This window comes from Quercus suber, unplaced genomic scaffold (genome assembly GCF_002906115.3).
Source record: "Quercus suber isolate HL8 unplaced genomic scaffold, Cork oak 2.0 scaffold_372, whole genome shotgun sequence".
NCBI classification, from domain to species: Eukaryota; Viridiplantae; Streptophyta; class Magnoliopsida; order Fagales; family Fagaceae; genus Quercus; species Quercus suber.
In genome coordinates, this window is record NW_027069824.1 from 536,383 (window position 1) to 558,997 (window position 22,615).

The following is a 22,615-nucleotide window of genomic DNA, read 5'->3' on the forward strand; positions in this document are numbered from 1 at the left end:
TAAATCATCAATTATATTAGGAGATTTATGGGAGAAGAGCTCTCTTCTTTTTTTATTGGATCTCTATTATTCTATTAGCGTAGTTCAATTATTGCTTTAATTCAATGATTTTTTAAAATTTTAAATAATGAAATTCATTTTAATTGTTGATAATATTTTTTGATTTGGTGTTCTTAGTTGATTGTGAATATTATTTCCTCACTTATGGCAACAATAAAATGACTATGACTAGCAATTTATATGTAAAATTTTACATTTGCATATATTGCAATACAAATTTTATTTTCTCTTTATGTACCTCTTTATGTACCTAGATTTATCTACTTTTTAAATTATCTTGATTGTGGTAACTTGGTAGGTCTAGACACTTATATTTTATGTTTTTTTTTTTTTTTGGTGGTTATATATGCAAGAAATTCTATCACCATTAAATCATCAATTATATTAGGAGATTTATGTGAGAAGAGCTATCTTCTTTTTTATTGCATTTCTATTATTCGTAATTCAATTATTTCTTAAATTCTATGATTTTTAACAATTTAGATAGTGAAATTATTTTAATTATTGATATTATTTTTTGATTTGGTGTTCTTAATTGACTGTGCAAATTATTTCCTCACTTATGGCAACATTAAAATGACTATGACTAATAATTTATATGTAAACTTTTACATTTATATTGCAATACAAATTTTATTTTCTTCTCTTTATGTACCTAGATTTATCTATTTTTTTAAAAATTATCTTGATTGTGGTTACTTGGTGGGTCTAGATACTTATATTTAGTGTTTCCCTTTAATTAAAAAGAAAAGTGTCTCCTTATAATGTCAGATTTTTTAAGTGTCATATATATATATATATATAAAGAGGGAGAGAGAGAAATAGATTTCATTAATAATTGTTATACTAATTTAACAAATTTCCATAGTTTTTAAATATTTTATAATATTTGGTCTTTGAATAAAAAATACCAAACTTGAACTTACATAATATACATTTTCCATATAACTTTTTTTTTTATTTGTTATTCAATTTAATTATATTATCAAAATATTTTTTATTAAGTCATGCATCACATGGACATAATACTAGTAACCAAATGAAAGTTGGGTATCAATATAAAAGCATTCACATCCATCTCTCCATTTCTCCCTTGTAGCCAAATTTAGCTATAATCAATTCAAAAGCCCTTGCATCAAGCTCAACAAAGTTTAGTAAAAAAACTAAAATTTATAAATACCTCACTATCACCACTGTAGCTCAACATTTAATTGAATATATGAGTAGGGCTAGATTCAAGTCACACCAAATGAAATTTTAAAAAATGTTACATTCTAATATTTTTTTATTGGATGCAAATTTTGACAAACTCACCATTAGATTACATATTCTTCTAATACCCTCCACGCTTACAAAATTTCAAAATGACAAAAAAAGATAAGAAATAACTTGTGTTAGAAATCTTCTTATACCTTCCATGATTGAAGATCATTCTTATCTCGAAATCTCCTATAGTCCTATGTCAGTGCTCTTTTTAGTTGAGGATGGAAAAGTGAAGGTATGAAAAATGAAGGGACGAAATAAAATATTATTTTTCCTTTATGCAATTTTGGTTAGGAGGATAGAAAATTTTGTTGGGTCGAGCAGAAAAATGAATGGATAGAAAATGAAATTTATATAAATTTACTCTTATACCCTTATTAGTATTTTTAAATAGTTTAAAAGAAAATTAAATTTAAAAAACTCCTAATGTTGGGGGAAAAAAACTAACCATTTAGGTTTAAATAAGAAAAGAAAAAAAAAGAAAATACACACATACAATAACAACACAATGGAAGGAGGAGATGGGTTTAGATTGACACTTGAAAAAATTGATTAAGCTAGAGCCACCCAAATTGAAATCGACTTGATTCGAGCAGCTAGTGGTCGATGGTGAGTCTTCGACATCAAGACTCGAGGAGAGTGAGTCAAGTGACGGTTTGGGTTTTGAAACCTGACGAAAATTGAACCAACTGAATCTTGTATCATTGGAAACTGCCATCCCCTCTCTCTCTCTCTCTCTCTCTCTCTCTCTCTCTCTCTCTCTCTCTCTCTCTCTCTCTCTCTCTCTCTAGATTCAAGTCACACCAAATGAAATTTTAAAAAATGTTACATTCTAATATTTTTTTATTGGATGCAAATTTTGACAAACTCACCATTAGATTACATATTCTTCTAATACCCTCCACGCTTACAAAATTTCAAAATGACAAAAAAAGATAAGAAATAACTTGTGTTAGAAATCTTCTTATACCTTCCATGATTGAAGATCATTCTTATCTCGAAATCTCCTATAGTCCTATGTCAGTGCTCTTTTTAGTTGAGGATGGAAAAGTGAAGGTATGAAAAATGAAGGGACGAAATAAAATATTATTTTTCCTTTATGCAATTTTGGTTAGGAGGATAGAAAATTTTGTTGGGTCGAGCAGAAAAATGAATGGATAGAAAATGAAATTTATATAAATTTACTCTTATACCCTTATTAGTATTTTTAAATAGTTTAAAAGAAAATTAAATTTAAAAAACTCCTAATGTTGGGGGAAAAAAACTAACCATTTAGGTTTAAATAAGAAAAGAAAAAAAAAAAAAAAAATACACACATACAATAACAACACAATGGAAGGAGGAGATGGGTTTAGATTGACACTTGAAAAAATTGATTAAGCTAGAGCCACCCAAATTGAAATCGACTTGATTCGAGCAGCTAGTGGTCGATGGTGAGTCTTCGACATCAAGACTCGAGGAGAGTGAGTCAAGTGACGGTTTGGGTTTTGAAACCTGACGAAAATTGAACCGACTGAATCTTGTATCATTGGAAACTGCCATCCCCTCTCTCTCTCTCTCTCTCTCTCTCTCTCTCTCTCTTAGCCTTAAATTTGTTGAGATCTCATTGGGATCTGGACTAGATCTATTAAGATCTAGCGAGATCTCGTCAAGATCTGATGAGATCTCGTTGAGATTTAGCGAGATCTAGACCAAATCATTTGAGATCTATGAGAGATCTCATTGATATCTGACGAAATCTCGTCTCCACTACTTCAGCGATTTCTTCTAAAACTGATCGTCGTCCACCCGAGCCAAAACTAACTCGATCTGTGCCTAGTGTTGGTCCATGGCAGGTGTATTTTTGCTCCACTCGATCTAGTCGGGTCTGTTACGAGTTGAGCCCAAACCCAATCCGACTTGATTTGTGGACAACCTTACTTTAGAAGGGTTATTTCCTATTAAGTCCCTTCTGCTCCCCCCATTTTCTCCCCAAACCAAGGGATATGAATTTGGTGAGTCCAGGCAAAAAATAGTCAAGCCCCACTTAAACCCTTCACTTTCCCCTCCTAACCAAACAACCCACCCAAAATCCCCTTTATTTTCCTCTCCCCTTTTTCCATCTCCCCCAAATCACCCCAACCAAACACTACATAAGTGGATATTTTAGATTTTTTAGATTATTAATATTTTTGGGATTTTGAAATCCTAAAAAATCATAATTAAATGGATGGTTCAGATTTTGTTACATTATTAATATATTAAATATATACTAAAATAACCTTAGTTAATTTTTGATTTATGTCGAAGATGTGATAAAAGATATTCATTTCATTATGAATGGTTAGATTTTACAAGAAGATCAGCAACCTATTTTAGTTTGAAACACATATTTTGGCCAGAATATCAAAATTTAGCTGGAACAATAGTTTAGGCTAGAGTTTAAAGCGATACAAAATAGGAGGTTACTTGCACCAACAATGCACAGGAATAGGAAATTGGAACTGTATTCAAAACTTTGTTCCCCCTTACTTCAACAGAGTTATGATTTGGTCCAAAATTGACAATGAAGGGTTTTGCACTACGAACCCATTGGTCATGACACCCAGGCTTAGAGGTGGTACATTCAACCTACCAACCTAACAAACCCAACCCAACAAAATGCCTTGAATTGGTTTTTTTGTAAGTTGATGAGCTAGGTTGGGTTATGAATTTATTTTCAAGCTTAAGTTTGGTCAAGTTTGAATTGAAAATATTTTCAACCCAAGTGTCACATACATTATTAATAGTATAAATGTAAGCGAGTAGGATGCAAATGTAAGTGAATAAGTTTATAATTAAAATAGAAAACATGTTCCAATTAGAAAATAGCTAAAACTTTCTTGGTTTTACTTTTAAAAACTAAAACGGTCAAAGAACCATTTTGACTAAACCAATTGCAAGTTGAACCGACCGGTCTAGTCCAATTTCTAAATTGGTAAAAACCTTGCTAAACATTGTGTAAATACTCTAAGTTACTAGAGAATTAGACCAGAACTTTAAATCTATTATTTAAAGGCTATTTAGTTAAAAATAAGTCAATTTGGTCTTTTATTTAAATCTTGTTAACAAATAAAACTGTTATAATTTTTTTGTAAATGTCTATTGGATAACAAGATTTATTGGTTTATGGAAAATATTTCTCTTTCAAATTAGTTTAAAGAGAAACCATTCAAACTACTCATATTTTCTATTGGGTGTGAATTTTAAAAATCTAAACGATAAATTGTTTGTTCTTATTATATCCTCTATGCTTGCAAAATTTTTGGTAGCAAGATACGCCTGTGTCACACAGCTACAAGCAAATCTCCAGTCACAAAACACCAAGCAAAGTGATCTCATGCAAATCCAACCAGGCCCCTGTCAACCTCTGCGTAATGATTTATACGCAAAATTTGACAACATTTTTCACGTTTGCATGTCCCCCGTAACCCTTTTTACCTTCCATGATAAAATAAGTCTAGCACCACGTTAATTTTCACAATTTTACTTCAATTTTATCATATGTCGAGTTGTAAATGGTGGATATGAAATAATAAACCTATAATTTCACCACTTACAATTCTTTACATGACAAAATTGTATATGTCTTTTTTTTTTTTTTTTTGGTATATCTAGACTTTTTTATATGCTATTAGGCTATTGCACACCCCAACCATATATTCTATTCTATTCCCCCACAAAATCAAGAAAACAGATTATACATACATCCACTAAAACTGTAGTCCAAAAGCCTTGTCCTACAAGACAAATTATGAGATTCATGTTATCATTAAAATAAAAGCAAAAAGGATAGCTGTAGGAACCCAAAAAGAGATCGGAATGGACAAGTCAAGGACCAAAAAAAAGAGATCAAACACCATCACTGTTGCTTTTGCTGCTGTCACTGTTGCTGATGCCCGTAGCACCACAACCACCATTGTCATTGTCTGCTGCGTTGATTTGCGACTATTTGTGTGGTAAAAGACTTACAAATTACTCCCATTGATAACTTGTGTACGTCAAAAAAAAAAAAAAAATTTGGGGACTTTTTTATATGCTATTAGGCTATTGCACAATAGCAGTTCTAGTGCCACAAAAAAAAGGCACACCGTGCCGCAATTTGCCATGCGGCGAATTACAGTACAAGTGGTGCTTTTTTTTTTTTTTTTTTGGGTGGCACTAGACTTTTTCATTGCACACCCCAACCATCTATTCTACTCCATTCCCCACAAAATCAAGAAAACAGATTATACATACATGACACATCCAAAAGCCTAGTCATACTCCTAAGAGACAATATATAAGATTCATGTTAACATTAAAATAAAAACAGAAAAAGGATAGCTTTAGGAACCTAAAAAGAGATCAGAATGGATAAGTCAAGGACCAAAAAACAGACCCAAAAAAAAAAAAAAAAAAAACATCAAATACCACTGTTGCTTTTGCTGCTGTCACTGTTGCTGATGCCTATATCACCACGATAACCATTGTCATTGTCTGCTGCGTTAATTTGCGTGTATTTTTTAGATGAGCCCTTGGAAAGCATGACTGGGTATTTAATGGCATTGAGCTCAAGCTTATTAAGTGCAGCTTTACCAAGATCAATACCACATATGTCAGAAAGCCTAACAAGGTAGAGCAAGACATCTGATAGCTCTTCACCAAGGTGTTGCTTTTCTTCGTCCTTCCAATCAGGCAGTCCTCTTGGAACCTCTCCTTTCCACTGAAATATCTCCGACAACTCTCCTATTTCTCCCACCTAAAACATACAAAGTACACCTAGATAAGATACAGTAAAATAGTAAAGGGAAACAAAGGGTTAACAATGAAGCCTCCGTTATTATCCCTTTCTGAGCAAGGCAATCAAGTGGGGTTTTGTTATCACATGAGACAACTATTAAACACAATGTACATTAATTCTTTCATATATCTGTGATTTTATGGCCTGCAAATGCCATTTTGAACCACCATTTATGTACTTTAAGCTATTCAAAAGTAGCACACAAAAGAATAAAATGATGGAAGCCAATGCAGTTGCTTATTTGCTTCTATTACATTGTTCTTGTTCCTATGGTACAGTTCCCAAAAAACAAGCTGGACTTTCATAGATTCACTCTATAACGAAAACCTGGAATTGGGTCTTCAAGAAAGCAATTGGAAACATATTTATGTTAATAGAAATGCCATGATCTCCAAAGGGTCAACATGCCAAACACACATGTGGGTTTGAGAAAATAGATTAGTATTCATAGTCGGAGAAGGAGACATTGCCCTTGGCCGTAGCAGATCAGAGTTTTGCTGCCACCATTTCCTTTTAAAGTTGAATGGAGTATAAAATTGTAATATGTTTCCAAAACCTCATACAATACAATATATTTAAGAAGATTACCCAGAATCTCTAATGGGTTTATGGGATTAATGCCATTATTAGGCATGGAAAAAATTATTATTTAAACGAGAGAGAAAGATTGATACTAGGTCTAAGTGTTGATCCATCGTTATCCCAGTAATTCTTGAGATTTTGTTTTCCCTTCTGAATCTGCATAAAAAGAATTCCTTGCTTTTATGGCTTGTTTGAAAGTTTAGAGAGAGAGAGAGGAGAGGAGAGGAGAGTAGTGGGGAGGAGAGTAGAGGAAAATGATTCCCCTCCACCTTGTTTGGATGTTTTTAAAATTAGTAAAGGAGAAGGGAGTAATTAGCCCTTCCCCTTATGTAATTTTGTTAATATAATAAAAGTAAATTAGGTAATTTACTTGATCAATAGTTTATGTACTTTACTCTCCCTCTAAATCTCTCCAATTTGAAGAATTAAAAATGAAGGGATAAAGGGAGTTAAAACCCTTCCAAAATACTCCAAACCCCTCCCTCTCCTTCCTTAAAAAACTTCCAAACAAGGTAATTAGATTCATCTCCTTCCCTCTACTCTACTCCCCTCATTTTTTAAACATCCAAACATGCCATTAATGTTGAACTTTATAAAAATTTTAATTTTTATTATTTTTCATATAACTGATCAAACAGCTGTTTGGAATCTTATAAAACGAAAAAAAAAAAAAAAAAACTCCTAGACAATGGAGTACAAGACAAAAACAATGAATGAGTGATAAATGAACAGATTCATGCAATCAAATGAAAGTTGAGAGAGATTTTAGGGTTACCAGAGCCAAAAGGAGATTTCTTGGGCTATGAAACTGATCCCAGTCCCTTTCCTTTGCAAACTCCGCCATTCTCTTCCTCAAGTGTTCAAGAGTTACACCACCCTCTTTCTCTGCAACCCCTGTTGTCATTATTATTTGTTACTGTTTTTGGTTTTTACTTTCACAGATTTGCTGCTAGATAAATAAAACCCAAAGCAATCCCACATAACCCACATCAACTATTTCTCTTTTTTCTGGAACCAAGAAAATATTTCATCAACTGGGACCTGCCTACCGGCTGCTACCGGTTCATGGGACATCCTTTCCCATTTGGAAACGGCCACGTGCCGGTTAGTGGTCTAGCGCAGTAGTGACTACTGAAGTAGTAGCGATTTGGACGGACCACCCGGTTCTGGCTTTTTTTTTTTTTTATTTCTTGAGCTTATATCCGAAATATATAGAAATAATTATATAATAGGATAATTTTAAATTTACATTGTACTGTCAATTTAAATCTTTATTTAGTTTATAATATAAATCTCAATTTTTTTTAGTATAATATAAATTAAGAATTTTCCTATATATGGTGTTTTCTAAATATAAATATGAGTTATTCTAAGGTATATACTTGTTTAATGTATATATCATTCTTACTTATTTTTTGAGAAAAATATCGTTCGTACTTAATCTTAACTGTTCATCAATAATTTTAAAATTTATACCAAATAAAATAGTATCTTATCTTATAGTACATATAAATATGGATTAGTATTTTTTTTTTTTAATGGCATAGTATTGGAAGTTGGGGCCGTTAGGCTTGACAAACAGATCAGGTTCGATGGGATCAACTTTGTCCTAATCGAGTATGAGAAAAATAGAATATGGTTTAGAAACTTATTAGTCTAAAACAAGTTATTATTCATGCAATCCTTACCCAATCTCATACTTACTAAATTCCTTTTTCAAATAGGATTAATTTTGACCTAGTTAAGTGTAAACACCTCATTTTGTATATGATAAAAAATATTGTCCTTAACCCAATAAATAGCTTTAAAAATGTCAACTAAGGGTAATTAAAATATTTTTGGATATGTTAGAAATAATCACAACTCAAAAGTGCTCAAAACAACTTTAAAAGTAATGTTGAAAAATAACGTTGAAAATAACATTTGTTCACTATTTTGCTAATGTTGAACCGCAACAAACTTTTTAGTGAAGTTTGTATCATTTGGAATATAGTCATTCAGGACTTCACAATGAACACATAATTGACCAAATCTTAATTTAAAACGAGTGAGAAGTTTTTGTTTGAAGATAGGGCATGTTAAGAACCTAGTGGTTCCTAAAGGGGATGAATGAAAATTGTGTGGAATGAATGAGAATTGCGAGGAATTTGGTAGTCACCCTCCAGGAGAATCATTAGAAGAGAATGAAATACATAAGCAAAAATTGATTATTATGTTGGGAAAACATCACACATCATATGCATGAAATACGCAATGGAAATAAATCTAGAATCTACTTCATATGGTGTATAAACACATATTCGTTTATGGATTTGAAATTAGGGTTCAAAATAAAATATAAATATACCTTTGATACATCCACTTTGTAAAAAAAGAGGGGCGGGGGGGGGGGGGATTCTTATCAAGTACTCATAAATTTTCATTTTTCACCCAAAATTTTGATAAAACCTAGTACATATTTGATCTTCATCTTTAATAACTGTGTATATGAACAAACGTTTGGGCTCTTCTTTCATTGACAAACCCTTAGAATTCATGAAGGCCTGAAAGAGTACAAGAAAATTGATTTTTCTCTTCCTCCATGCGTAGTCACCACCCTTAGCTTTCTAGGTTTTTCTCTACAACAAATGTGTATTTTGTATCTTAGGATAATTTGATGGCCACCTCCTAAGGGCCTGTTTGGTTTGGGTGATTACTGGGGAGATGGAAAATTGGAAGGGGAAAATTATTTTTTAGGCTATTTGGTTGGGAGAAAAAATGGGAAGATTTTGGTAGGCCCCAGAATTTTTCTCCTCAAGTCCACCATTTACGGTGATTTTGGAGTCTCCTCAATTTAGGGAGAAAATGTATAGGGAGAAAAGAGGGAGGAAGAGGGGTTTGATAGGAAGTTACTCATCTGCCTCTCCCTCCTAAGGAGTGTTATTATTATTATTATTATTATTATTTTAAAATATTGATTTTTGATGTAAAAAGGGCATGTAAGTAAATTTATACAAACCAAATTTTTTTGTTTTCTTTTTTCCCAACTAAATAAAAGAGTTTTCCACCTCTCTACTATTCCATCCTCCCAACCAAACATAAGTGTAAAAACTAAATATTTTCTAATGATTGTCAACAACAAGTGTTCTTCGTCCATAGCGGTCGTCCAATATCAACAATGTCCAGAACAGCCCTTAGAAAGGTAAAAGGAGTATGCACTACAAACATACAATAAAGACTCCCAAGTAGGAAATTAGTCGTCCGACTAGGGTCTGGTCGTCCATACCATGTTAGAGTATGGAAGACTAATAAACACTTAGAAACTTTTTGAATGCTTTCTACAATCTCAAATGGTTATGCCACTAACCCTAACCTCAGAACATAGGGTGAATTCCTCAAAATTCGCTCCATTCTCCCTACGATGTCAGTGGCTCCTAACAAGTAGACCCACTTCAAACTCTCTATAAAAGGGTCAAGCCTCATCCAACCAAGGTACCTATTTTTAGTATTCCTACACTTAAAATACCTAAGGTAGAGAGAAAACTAACTAAACTGTCGGAAGGTCCTTAGCTGGTTCACCCCGGTCACCTTCGATAGTTTGTTTCTTCCTTTTCAAGTCATCAACCGCCATTGAAGCCGGAGCATTCAACCTACTGATTTTCATGCATCATCAGTTAACGCCATCTATGGGAAGCTTTCTATTTTATGGGAAGCTTTCTATTTTAATCACCTTTCTTTCTAAGAAAAAAAAGGATGCATGGTCTAGACTAGGACAATGGCTATGAGTCCAGACCACTAAGAGAGTGGAAATGCTTCCAGTCATCGTAACCGTGCACCACCATTAACAACGGCTCCGCTACCAGCATCCGTCCAACAACTACAGTCTATGGCAGCTGCCACGGTAGATTTGACGTACCAAAACCTAGAGTTAACTTGAGAAGTTAACAGGCACAAGTAACGTTGCCAGCGGCAAACGAAAGGTCAGGGTAGAATTCAAAGGTTGGAGAAGCGGAGAACAGTGCTGAGGGTGGAGAGCAGTCAAGATGCACCGTCACATGAAGGGTGCCACATTTGGAGAAGGAGATGGATCAGATGAAAAAGGCCATGAAAGAGATGAGAGACTCCATGAGAAATGACCAACCTCGTGGATGATCTTGTCCATAAAACAAATTCTCTTTTCACTGCGTCCATCACCAGTCACCCCTTGCCATCCAAGTTCAAAATGCATACCCTTGACTCATATGATGGAACGCGAGATCTATGTGATCACATTGCCACATTCAAAACTACCATGCACCTCCAAGGGGTTCAGATGAGATAATGTGTAGAGCTTTCCCTACCACACTCAGAGGCCCGGCCCGTGTATGGTTTGGTAAGATACCACCAAATTCCATAACCTCCTTCCAGGAGTTAAGTAAGCTATTCCTCAACAATTTCATTGAAGGTCAAAGACACAAGTGCTCTTCATCCAGTCTACTGAACATAGAGCAAGGGAAGAATGAAAGTTTGTGGTCTTTTATCAGTCGTTTTAATAGAGAAGCTTTATTGGTAGATGAGATGGACGACAAAATCTTGTTGGCAGCTTTTCATAACGGAGTCACTTCAGATTCGTTCCTTTATAAGCTCTATGACCGAACACCACAGACGATGGTCGAGCTGATTCACTCAGCCCAAAACTTCATGAATGCAAAAGATGCGATCATTGCTAAACGAAAGAAAGAGGCTGAACGAGTAGATGCTGAGTATTCGCTCATCCAGAGCAAGGCCCTCATCTAAAGAAGGCTAGGACGAGAGAGAAGAGAGACAGAGACAGCAAGAAGGTAGGGTCATTTTCAGGATGGAATTCAAACTATACGCCTTGAATGCCCTGCTCAACCAAGTGCTGATGCAAATCAAGGACGACCCATCCTTGAAGTGGCCGAAGAAAATGAAAGGAGATCCTAGCAAACGAAACAAGAGCAAATACTATCATTTTCACCGAGACCATGGGCATGATACAAACGAATGTTATGACTTGAAATAGCAAATTGAAGGCCTTATAAAGCAGGGAAAGTTAAGAAATTTCCTCGGACAAGATCATAGGGGAAAAAAGTTACCAATGAAGGGCAAAGCAGAAGAACCACTACGTCTACCACTTGGAGAGATAAGAGTTATTTGGGGAGGAACATTGACTGGAAGTTCGTCCAAAGCCAAAAAGACCTACCTAAGAGTAATACAAAACGTCCAACTTATTGGTTGTCCACCAAGGGTGCTAGGGGCAAACGAACCAGTCATTTCCTTCACCGACAAGAATGTAAGGTGATTGCATCATCCTCATGACGATGCAGTTGTTATCACTTTGATGATTGCGAATTACACAACGAGAAGGGTTTTAGTTGATAACAGGAGTTTTACAGATATCCTCTAATATCTAGCCTTCTAGTAGATGAGGACAAGTAAAGAATTGCTTTGTCCAGTGAACATGCCTTTAATCAAATTTGGAGGAATGAAAGTTCTACCAGTGGGCACCATCTCAATACCAGTTGTGGTTGGCTCTTACCTATGACAGATAACCAAGGAAGTGTATTTCCTTGTTGTTGATTGTTTGTCCTCATACAATGCCATCATAGGACAACCAACCATAAACAACTGGAAAGCTGCAACATCTACTTATCATCTCTCCATTAAGTTCCCAACGGAATACAGAATAGGAGAAGTACAAGGTGACTAACTGGCAGCCAGAGATTACTATTTGGCCATAATGTTTTTGCTTGGAGTCATGAAGATATGCCCAGGATTGATCCAAGTGTTATTACCTATCGTTTAAATGTGTCCTCGTCATACAAGCTCATCTGTCAAAAGAGAAGAGTGTTCGCCCCAGAGCGAGACAATGCCATTAAGAAAGAAGTCTAGAAGCTAGTTACAGTAGCGTTCATCTGGGAAGTTTACTACCTGGATTCGCTAGTGAATGTAGTGACGGTTAAGAAGGCTAATTGCATGTGAAGGATGTGCGTAGACTTCACAGATTTGAACAGAGCATGCCCCAAGGACAGCTATCCTATGCCATGCATTGACCAGTTGGTAGACTGAATAGTGGGGCACCAACTGCTAAGCTTCATGGATGAGTTCTCAAGGTACAACCAGATCAAAATGGACGAGGCAGATCAAGAGAAAACATTTTTCATCACCAACCAAGGTTTTTTTTACTACAAAGTGATGCCTTTTAGTTTGAAAAATGTAGGGGTGTCCTATCAGAGGCTAGTCAAGCATATGTTCCATCCACAAATAGGACAGAACATGGAGGTGTATGTGGATGACATGCTGGTTAAAAACACAAAGGAGGCACTTCACTTGGATGACCTTCAAAAGACTTTCAACATGCTTAGATGATCCAACATGAAGCTGAACACGAGCAAATGTGCCTTCGAAGTTTCGTCAAGAAAATTTCTTGGATTCATGGACTCTCAGAGGTGAACCGAAGCAAATCCCGACAAAATCCAAGCAATACTAAACATGAAGCCACCAGAGAATGTCAAAGAAGTGCAGAGTCTAATTGGACGAGTAGCTACCATTAACAAGTTTGTCTCAAAAGCTATTGACAAGTGTTTATCATTTTTCAAGGTGTTAAGGAAAAAATTTGAGTTGATGGATGAGCATCAACGAGCATTTGAAGAGCTCAAGACTTATCTCACCACAACTCCTTTGTTGAGTCCATCCAATCCAGGTGAAGAGTTGTATCTGTACTTAGCAGTATCTCCCCATGTAGTGAGCTCAACCTTAATTAAGGAAGAAGGGAAGGTGTAGAAACCCATCTACTACACCAGCAAAGCATTAAGGAGAGCTGAAGGATGGTACCCGCCAATAGAAAAGTTAGCCTTCTCATTGGTGATAGTAGCAAGAATGCTCGGGCCTTATTTTCAAGCTCATATCATCAACGTCCTAATAGACCATCCGCTCAAAAAGGCTATGTATAAGTTGGAAGCAGCTAGACGATTGATTTAATAGGTAGTGGAGCTCAGTGAGTTTGACGTAAGGTATCGTCCCAAAGAAGCAATAAAGCCCAAGCACTTGCGGACTTTATCACAAAATTAACTCTAGCCTATGACTAGCAGAATGAATGAGAAGGGGAAAAACAGTGGATTGTCCATGTGGATGGTTTGTCTACTCAGTATGCAGGAGGAGTCAACGTAATTTTACAATCACCTGAAGGAGATCGTCTAGAGTATGCGGCACATCTACAGTTCCAAACGACCAAAAATGAAGGTGAGTATGAAGCCTTCTTCCAAGGCTTGGAGTTGGCTAAGTCACTAAAAGCAAAGTCAATTGTCATCCAGGGAGATTCTCAGCTAATTATAGGCCAGGTAAATGGAACATATGAAGTTAAGGAAGAACGAATGAAGAGGTGCTTGAGCAAAGTCAAGCATTGCATCAACGTTTCACATTAGCCAAGTTTGACCAGATCCTAAGAGAGAAGAACATGGAAGCGGATAGCCTGGCCAAAGCCACCTCTGCAAACGACATCATGAATGAGCTGGTTAAAGTCCAATATATCCCAAGCATTGACGTCCCTAAAGTACGGCCGATAGACGGAGAAGCCAACTAAACTACACCAACTGTATCTTGTCTCAAGGACAGCATACTCCCTCAAGGATAAAGAAGAAGCTTGAAAGCTAAGGGTTAGAGTAACTAAGTTTTTCCTTATGGATGAAGTGCTATACAAGAGGAGTTTCTCTCAGCCTTACCTAAGATGCTTAACTCCAAACAAGTTGAACTATGTCATAAGGGATGTCTATGAAGGAGTGTGTGGAAATCATTCAGGAGCAAGGTCCCTTGTCCACAAGATTGTTTGTGCAAGTTACTACTGGCCTTTTATGTAAGCAAATGCCAAAGTATATATCAAAGCATGTGACAAGTGTTAGCGCTTTAGCAATGTGCCTAGACGACCGTCAGAGTACCTTACCCCAATGATAGCCCCTTAGCCATTTGCCCAATGGGGACTTGATATCCTTAGTCCTTTTCTAACAAGAACCAGACAGATGAAGTTCCTAGTAGTAGGAATTGACTACTTCACTAAATGGGTGGAACCGGAACCTTTGGCAAAGATTACAGAGCAAAACGTTAGAAGCTTCGTTTGGAAAAACATTATCTACCGATTTGGGATTCCTATAGTACTTGTGTCAGACAATGGATGACAATTCGACAACACGCCTTTTAGGGAATTTTGTAAGCAATTGGGAATCAGGATTCACTACTCCTAACCCTCCCACCTACAAGCCAATGGATAGGCAGAAGTTGCAAACTGATCCTTGTTGTAGATCATCAAGACTTGGCTTAAGGGGGTAAAGGAGATATGGCCAGATGAACTACCTAGCATCCTTTGGGCATACAAGATGATAGTGAGAACTCCTACTGGAGAAACTCCCTTTCAAGCTAGCATATGGAAGTAAGACAATGATACTTGCAAAGGTTGGCTTAACTAGCTATAGAATGGCCCATTATAAGGATGAGAAAAATGAGAAACAACTCCGTTTAAGCCTCAATCTCATTGACAAGGTGAGGGTGGACACAGAATAGAGGGTGGCATGCTACAAGAACCTAATGACAAATCACCACGATGCAATGGTAAAGCCTAGGCAGTTCAACATTGGAGACCTTATCCTAAAAAGGGTGTCATTGATGGCCAAAAATCCAGCTCATAGGAAATTAGGACCTAATTGGGAAGGGTCATATAGAGTCATCAACTACAAAAGACGAGGATCGTACTACCTAGAAGCCTTGGATAGTCGAAAGCTAGAGCATCCATGGAACGTGGAACACCTGAGGAGGTACTATCAGTAAAGAATCGCTGAGGAGGTCAGCACGGACAGCCTTAACCTACAGACTATTGATGACCATTGGTAGTCTATCTATGTTATCTTTCAGCACTTTTGTTTTCTAGCAGCATTTTATGTTTTCTAGTATTTGAATTCCCTAAAATGCACTAGCTACTAGCATGTGCAATGTTTATGGATGATGCAATAAACAAAGTTCGTCTGTATATAAAGTAGTTTGAATTCTCTAAAAGCACTAGCCACAAGCATGTGCTATGTTTTTAGACATCATTATGTTATGTACAAAGTTCCTAGTTTGTATATAAAGTTGTTTGGATTTTCTACTTAAGTGTTTTTAATCCTTTGTAAAATTAAATTTCACAAGAAAGGCTAAAGGCCATAGACAAATAAAATCTCTGGATGCAGAGACGTATCATCAATAGCCATCTTCAGATGTTAATTATGGACGGCAAAACACCAAACGGTGAAACAAAACCTTAAGGTAATAAAAAGTAAAAGGGGAAGGAACAAACACCTCCCACGTATACTCGTCTATAAGTAACAAATGTAGTAAAGCATGCAATAAGTGAAGTCCAAACGATGGACAAGCAAACACTTAAGCATTTTGGAATCCCTATATAAGTGAAATCCAAACCATGGACGAGTAAACACTTGAGCATTTCAGAATCCCTAAATAAATGAAGTCCAAACCATGGACAAGCAAGCATCTAAATAATAAAGTTCAAAAAAAGTAGTAAAAGGGATAAAGAAGAGTGCCCAGCCATGGACAAGAATATATTTATAAATTAACTTTTTCATAGAAGGGTAGACGACCACTATCTAATAACCCTTAAAAATATTTAAGCCTAAAAAGGAAAATATATAAAACTTGCGTCCATAACTATGGATGAGGAGATTGTACTTGCATAAATTAAAATATGGTCCAAAACAAGGGAGCCCAGCAATAAATAAATTAAAAAAAAAAAAAAAAACCAACAACAACAACAAAATTTTGCCTACAATAAGTTAATTAGATAAACCACCGGGGGCAACGTCCTTAGACTTTGAGCCGTCCTTTGTTAGAAGAGGAGTAGAGACATCATCTTCAATGTTCACGTCCTTTGAGCTAGTCTAAAGCAAAGAACTTTTAGCTGCAATGGGTAGTTTGATGGAATTGAAGTCCACCCTAGGAAAGGCTTCGACGACGTCTTGATAGAAGTCCTCGAAGCTTGCATCATAATTCTTGTCCAGAAGTTTAGTAAACTCATTGGATGTCTTGAATTCTCCAATGGCCTCGTCTTTAGCCTTGCTCAGAGAAGAGGTGAGCTCGTCATTTTTCTTCTGGAGATGGTTTAGACGAGTCTCCTTCTCAACGATATCTACCCTTAACTCCTTAATCAAAATTTTCAACTCCTTCACATCATCTACCAACTTCATCTTCCCCTAACCTTGCAACTTGCCTCCCTCTCCAAGTCCCAAACCTTTGTCTTTAGCCTGATCCTCTCCTTGTCTAACTCCGTGGCTTGTTTGGACGCCGCCATAGACATGACTTACTTTGAAAAGCATGGACATGAGATGAAAGAGTAAAGCTCAAACTTTTCATAGTTGATTATGGATGAATATAATACCTTGAAGAGATCATGAATGGTGGACTATTCAAACTCCTTCATGAACATGTTGTAGCAAATAGCGACGTCCTTATCCGTCACTGCTTGTTGGAACCTATTCCAAGCAAGGCTCTCACTTCTCAGGAGAGTCAATGGATGAGTTTCAGAAGGAGCAGCAGCAGACGAGTGTAGACACCACATTTTGTACCCCTTATAACTTTGGCCCCCGTTCCCCAATGATCATAAAATTCTAAGATCCAAGATTGGTTTAGGGCCCAATCAGATCACAAATTGACTTGAGAGATGTTAAAATGGAAAATATAACTTTTTAATGAACTAAAAATCTATTTTTGGAAAATAAAGGCCAAAAGAAACCCTAAGCCTGTGTACATAGGCATGAACTTGCGTACGCAGCATAAGAGCCTACGTACGCAGGTAAAAGTCTGCGCTCGCAGGTAGGGTTTCAAAAGCGCCAAAAAGACAAGTTTTTTTGCATTAAAGACTGAGGTTTGGAACAAATCCCACATTGCTTGGGAGTTGTTCCAAACCCTCATTTTTACTATATAAATAGCCATACATGGTACCATTAAAAAAGACATAGAAATCCCACAGGAAAACACTAAAATTCACTAGAAATAGTGAATCAAAGAGGGAGGTTTAAACAAAATATCATCAAGTCAATTTTATTTTATTAGGGCATTTTTACTAATCAATTTCTTATTGGTTTGTGATAGATTTGACTAAGGGGAACGATCAAAACTCAAGCCCAGGAGCTTTTGCTTTGAGGTATTCTCTTTTTAAACGTTTTTCATTTCTGCTTTTAGTTTATGTTTTAATTCGTTTCTTTGCCTTGTTTGTGCTTAAAACATGTTTGCTTAGAATATGTTTATGTTTTCTTTATGTTTTAAGCATGTTAGGTTGTTAGAATTTGTGTTTTGAAACTTGCTTTGTTTTCTATGTTCTTAGGGTTTCTGGGCAAAAACCCATATGCGCATGATCAAGGCTGCGCATGACCAAACCCCGGTGGTTTGGTCTGGGCAAAAACCCATATGCGCATGTTTATGTTTTCTTCCTCTTTTTTTTTCCACTGGTTTGGTCCTCATTTTTTTTTTCACTGGGTTCGGTGAGTTTGGGTATTGAAAAAAGAAAAAGAAAAAGAAAAAGCTACAGCGGGTGACAAGTATAGGGCCCACAAATAGTGTGAAAAATATTGAGTGATGAGAAATGAGTGATGGTGCCAAACAAACATGGTATTTTAGAGTGATGAGTAATGAGTTATGAGTGATGAGTGATGAGTGATGAGTGATGGAAACTGAGTGATGAAATTTTTGCATCCAAACAGCCTCTAAGCCACTCTCTTATTCTCCTTTAAACATATATTTGTAAATTGATTGAGAGATCACACTTCTTGGGCACCATGTAGAATTGAGATGTTGATTAGAGGTATTCTCAAGACTTGGTTCTGAATTTCACTGCATCAAGGTACGCTTTCTATTCTTTGATTCTAGAATTCAAAGTTACATGTTATTTCTCATGAATGAAATAGGTCCGTGTTTGTTGCTTCCGCTGTGTGTTTTGTATGTGATACAAAACTAGATTTTTCAACAATTGCAAAAACTAGATGGCGACTCCAAAACCCGTTGTGTCCACAATGAGTTCAAGGATGGATTTGCGTCAGGAGTAGTAGTAACCTGAGAAGTCCTGGATAGCTAAATGGAAGCAATAGGAGAAATGGAAGGGTCAACGTCAATGATAAGAGATTTGGACGGGGTGAAAGAACCAATTTTAGGCTTCTTATTGCCCCGACAGCTGGGAAGACTTCCAATATCAAGCGTCTTGGATATAGTCTTCCTTTTCTCTGAAGCTGCTAGACGAGATTGAGTAAGGATGTCCCCCTCTATCTGGACGGCTTCATCACTTGCAAGGCCTTTTCCCTTGTTCTCCTTCATAGTTGCCATTCCTATACAAGAAAAGAAGAGAGAAGATTGCCAGAGTCTAGATGAATTAAATAAGAATGAATAAGCAAAAGTGAAAAAAACATAAATAACTTATGTCAACAAGTAGTGAGTTTGTGAGCTAGTGCTACTTCTGTAGGAACAGGTCCAAGACCCTAAGCTGATAAACGGTGGAGTGTCACTAAAGAATGGAAGGTTTTGTCAATAAAAGAGCGTGCTTATTGGACGCGGTTCAAATAAAGTTTACCCAATGAGGGAAAAGCTATCGCTGAAAAGAGAAAGAAATAAGAGTTAGATGAAGATAACAAAATATTCAAGACGAGACAAAAGTAAACAGCATACCCTGAGAATATAGACGACCAATCTTACTAGTGTAAGGAGGGAATGCATCCCTACCTACCTTAACAGGGTTTCCAGTCCAATACCTAGAGACGAAGAAGAACTCAGTCTTCCACCTCCTATCAGATGAGGAAAGGGACCTAATAAACCTACAATTAAAACCCCTAGCTAAGAATTGGTAGAAACCAAGGGATTGGCTTATCTCAAAGGGCTTATAACAATATAGGAACTCGTCCACAATAAGAGGAAAATTCCCATCGAAAGCCTCTCTCCATAGTACTTGCATAGCCACTATGGTCCTCCACCTATTGGGGTTAAGCTGGTTTGGCCCTATACCTAACCTATGAAGGAGTTCCCTAGCAAAGGCATTCAAAGGCAATCCTAAGGCTCCCTAATAGGTAAGCCTCATATATACCAACCCCAGGAAAATTTGGGGTACAACTCCATTCCCCAGGGGCAGCAAGATAAGGAATGACCTTGTCAAGAATTCGGTATTTATCTCTAAGTATGTAAAGTCTCTTTTCGTCTACTCTGAACAGAATGTTCACAGCATAACTATATATGATGTCCACCTCTGCACTAGGAGAAGGAATGGACGGTTGAACACTTGTGGACAAGCTAGCAGATGGCCTAGAAGTTGCTCTCCTCCTCATCTCCTCTTGGAGGACCTTTAAAGGGACTCCAAGGACTCTAGACGAGTATTGCTCGTCCGTGGCATTACTCTCACTACTACTACCACTATTGTTACTTTCATCATAGTACTTGTCTATCTCTTTCTCATGCCTATCACTAGACGAGAACACTACAATCTCAGCCATTTGTAAAGATTTCTAAAGAAGAAAGCCTACAAACGAAGAGAAGAGGATACTTGATTCTAGACAGAGAGGACTAAGGACAGAAGAGAACTTCTAGACGAGGTGCGAAGGACGACTGATGTTAGAGAAGAAAATATGAGAAAGTGAGAGGGTAAGAGAGGGATTGAACTATTTATAGGGGACTAGGTGGGTCACTAAAACAACATGAGCCAACCAAAAAATGCCGTGTGGAAATTTTTTCAAGGAACTAAGCAATGTGACCTTTTGACCACTACGATCAATCCACGTGGTAGTAGCTAAACTAGTTGTTTTCTCCAAAAAAAAAAAAAAAAAAAAAAAAAAACAAATACGATGAAGGCATGGACGACCTATAGACAAGGGGGCAATTGATGATGGTCAACAACAAGTATTCTTTGTCCATAGTGGTCATCCAATATCAACAATGTCTAGAGCAGCCCTAAAAAAGGTAAAAGGAGTATGCACCATAAACATACAATAAAGACTCACAAGTAGGAAACCAGTTGCCCAACTAGTGTCTAGTTGTCCATACCATGTTAGAGTATGGATGACCAATAAACACTTAGAAACTTTCTAAATGTTTTCTATGATCTCAAATGGTTAGGCCACTAACCCTTACTTCAGAACATGGGGTGAATTCCTCGAAATTCGCTCCACTCTCCCCACTAAGTTCACACATCTCTCACAATGTCAGTGGCTTCTAACAAGTAGACCCACTCCAAACTCTCTATAAAAGGGCCAAGCCTCATCCAACCAAGGTACGTTTTTTCACTATTCCTACACTTAAAATACATGAGGTAGAATGAAAACTGACTTAACCATTGGAGGGTCCTTTGCCGGTTTACCCTAGTCACCTTTGATAATTCGTTTCTTCATTTTCAAGTCATCCAACTGCCATTGAAGCCAGAGCATTCAATCTACTGATTTTTGTGCAATCATTTTCTATCCCCTGCACTTTTCTATCTATTTTAACATAAGAACCTTTTTTTTTTTTTTTTTTTTTTTACATACTCATTTTTCAAAATTGCTCACATCAAATTATCTATTTTACATTACATTTCATTAAAATATCAATTTCTCTTTTGAAATTTTTTTTTTCTCTTTCTTCACATACAATAATCACCATTCACTTTCTTCCTTCATCCTCAGGATACGTATAGAAAGAATTTTTTTAAAAAAAAAAATGCAAAATTGATGTAAGATATAATCTATTATTTAATTTTTGTAATTTATTAATTTTGGTATTTTTACGTAATTTTTGTTATTTTAGGTTTAGGTCATTTATTTTCTTGTTTTTAGGTATTTTTAATGCTTTTTAAGTCAAAGTTGGTTCCTATTACGTATTAATTAGGACTTATTTTAGAATATATTTTCTTGTCTATCTTGTTTTACGGAACTCTTAAATAGGTCTCTAAGTCTATAAACAATTTTAAGAGATTATTATTAATAAAATTCATACTTTTGTTTATTATATTCTCTAGTAGACTCCAGACCTATGACATTGTGGATTCAAGGGACCCCTCGTGAATTCAAGGTTCACTACCAGAAACTAACAGCTAAGTCTCTATTCCATAAAAAACAAAAAGCATTATTTTTTTCTCTTTCTTCATATACAATAATCACTATTCAATTTGTTCCTTCATCTTTAGGATACATAAATAAAGAATAAAAAAATATACAAAATGAATAGCACTAATGTAAATTTACACTGTTACTATTTACACATCTTTAGAGCATTCACATCAGTCCGTGTATAATAGAAAAAGTGTGTAAAATTTATACAATTTTGCCTAAAAAAAACTCACATCAGTCTGTGCATAATTGTGTAAATTTACAAGTTTGCTGCATTAATCATGTAAATTAATTTACACTAACATTATTCATTTTGTATTTAGTTATTTATTATTTATTTATGTACCTTGAGGATGAAGGAAGAGAGTAAATGATAGTTGTGTGTAAAGAAAAAAAAAATTAAAAGAATCAAGAAAAATTGATATTTTAATGAAATGTAATGTAAAATAAATAATCTGATGTGAGATGTTTTGAAAAGCGAGTATGTAAAATAGAAAAAATAGTTGTTATGCTAGACAAAAATTATTGCATAAACTGATGCAAATGCTCTGAGCTTGACTGATGTGGGTGATTTTGGAGCTTGAATATATAAAATTGAGCCATTTTTTTTCCATTTTGCATTATCTAATGCAAAATGCTCTACGTAATTGATATATAAAACCTGAAAGTTGAACCAAAGGGAAAAATAAAAGCCTAACTCCAATAAGTCTTTGACTCCTTTTTATCTTCTAAAAAGCCTAAAGTCACCATTAATTTTATTTTATTTTATTTGCAATGTAATTTTTTTTTTTTTTTTACACATGATATTCTTTAACTACTTTTTTTTTTTCTATCC

The 22,615-nt window shown here is 35.9% G+C and overlaps 1 protein-coding gene across 1 annotated transcript; it reads right to left on the bottom strand.

Annotated features, from left to right (window-relative positions):
- Positions 1-4,971: 4,971 nt before the first annotated feature.
- LOC112009978 (uncharacterized) lies at positions 4,972-7,719 on the bottom strand. Its single transcript, XM_024042338.2, has 3 exons — positions 7,482-7,719; positions 5,809-6,082; positions 4,972-5,270 (listed from the first exon to the last, which is right to left on the bottom strand). Exons 1-3 carry the CDS (start codon positions 7,608-7,610, stop codon positions 5,194-5,196), a joined length of 480 nt encoding a protein of 159 aa, XP_023898106.2. The 5' UTR covers positions 7,611-7,719; the 3' UTR covers positions 4,972-5,193.
- Between the last annotated feature and the right edge of the window lie 14,896 nt (positions 7,720-22,615).

Excerpts from the sequence above, each read along its gene's own strand:
- LOC112009978 (XM_024042338.2), bottom strand. The coding sequence starts at position 7,610 with ATGACAACAGGGGTTGCAGAGAAAGAGGGTGGTGTAACTCTTGAACAC. Across the intron at positions 6,083-7,481 it reads GAAATCTCCTTTTGGCTCTG|GTGGGAGAAATAGGAGAGTT; the intron begins GTAACCCTAAAA and ends TGTATGTTTTAG. Across the intron at positions 5,271-5,808 it reads CGCAGCAGACAATGACAATG|ACAATGACAATGGTGGTTGT; the intron begins GTTATCGTGGTG and ends TCAACGCAGCAG.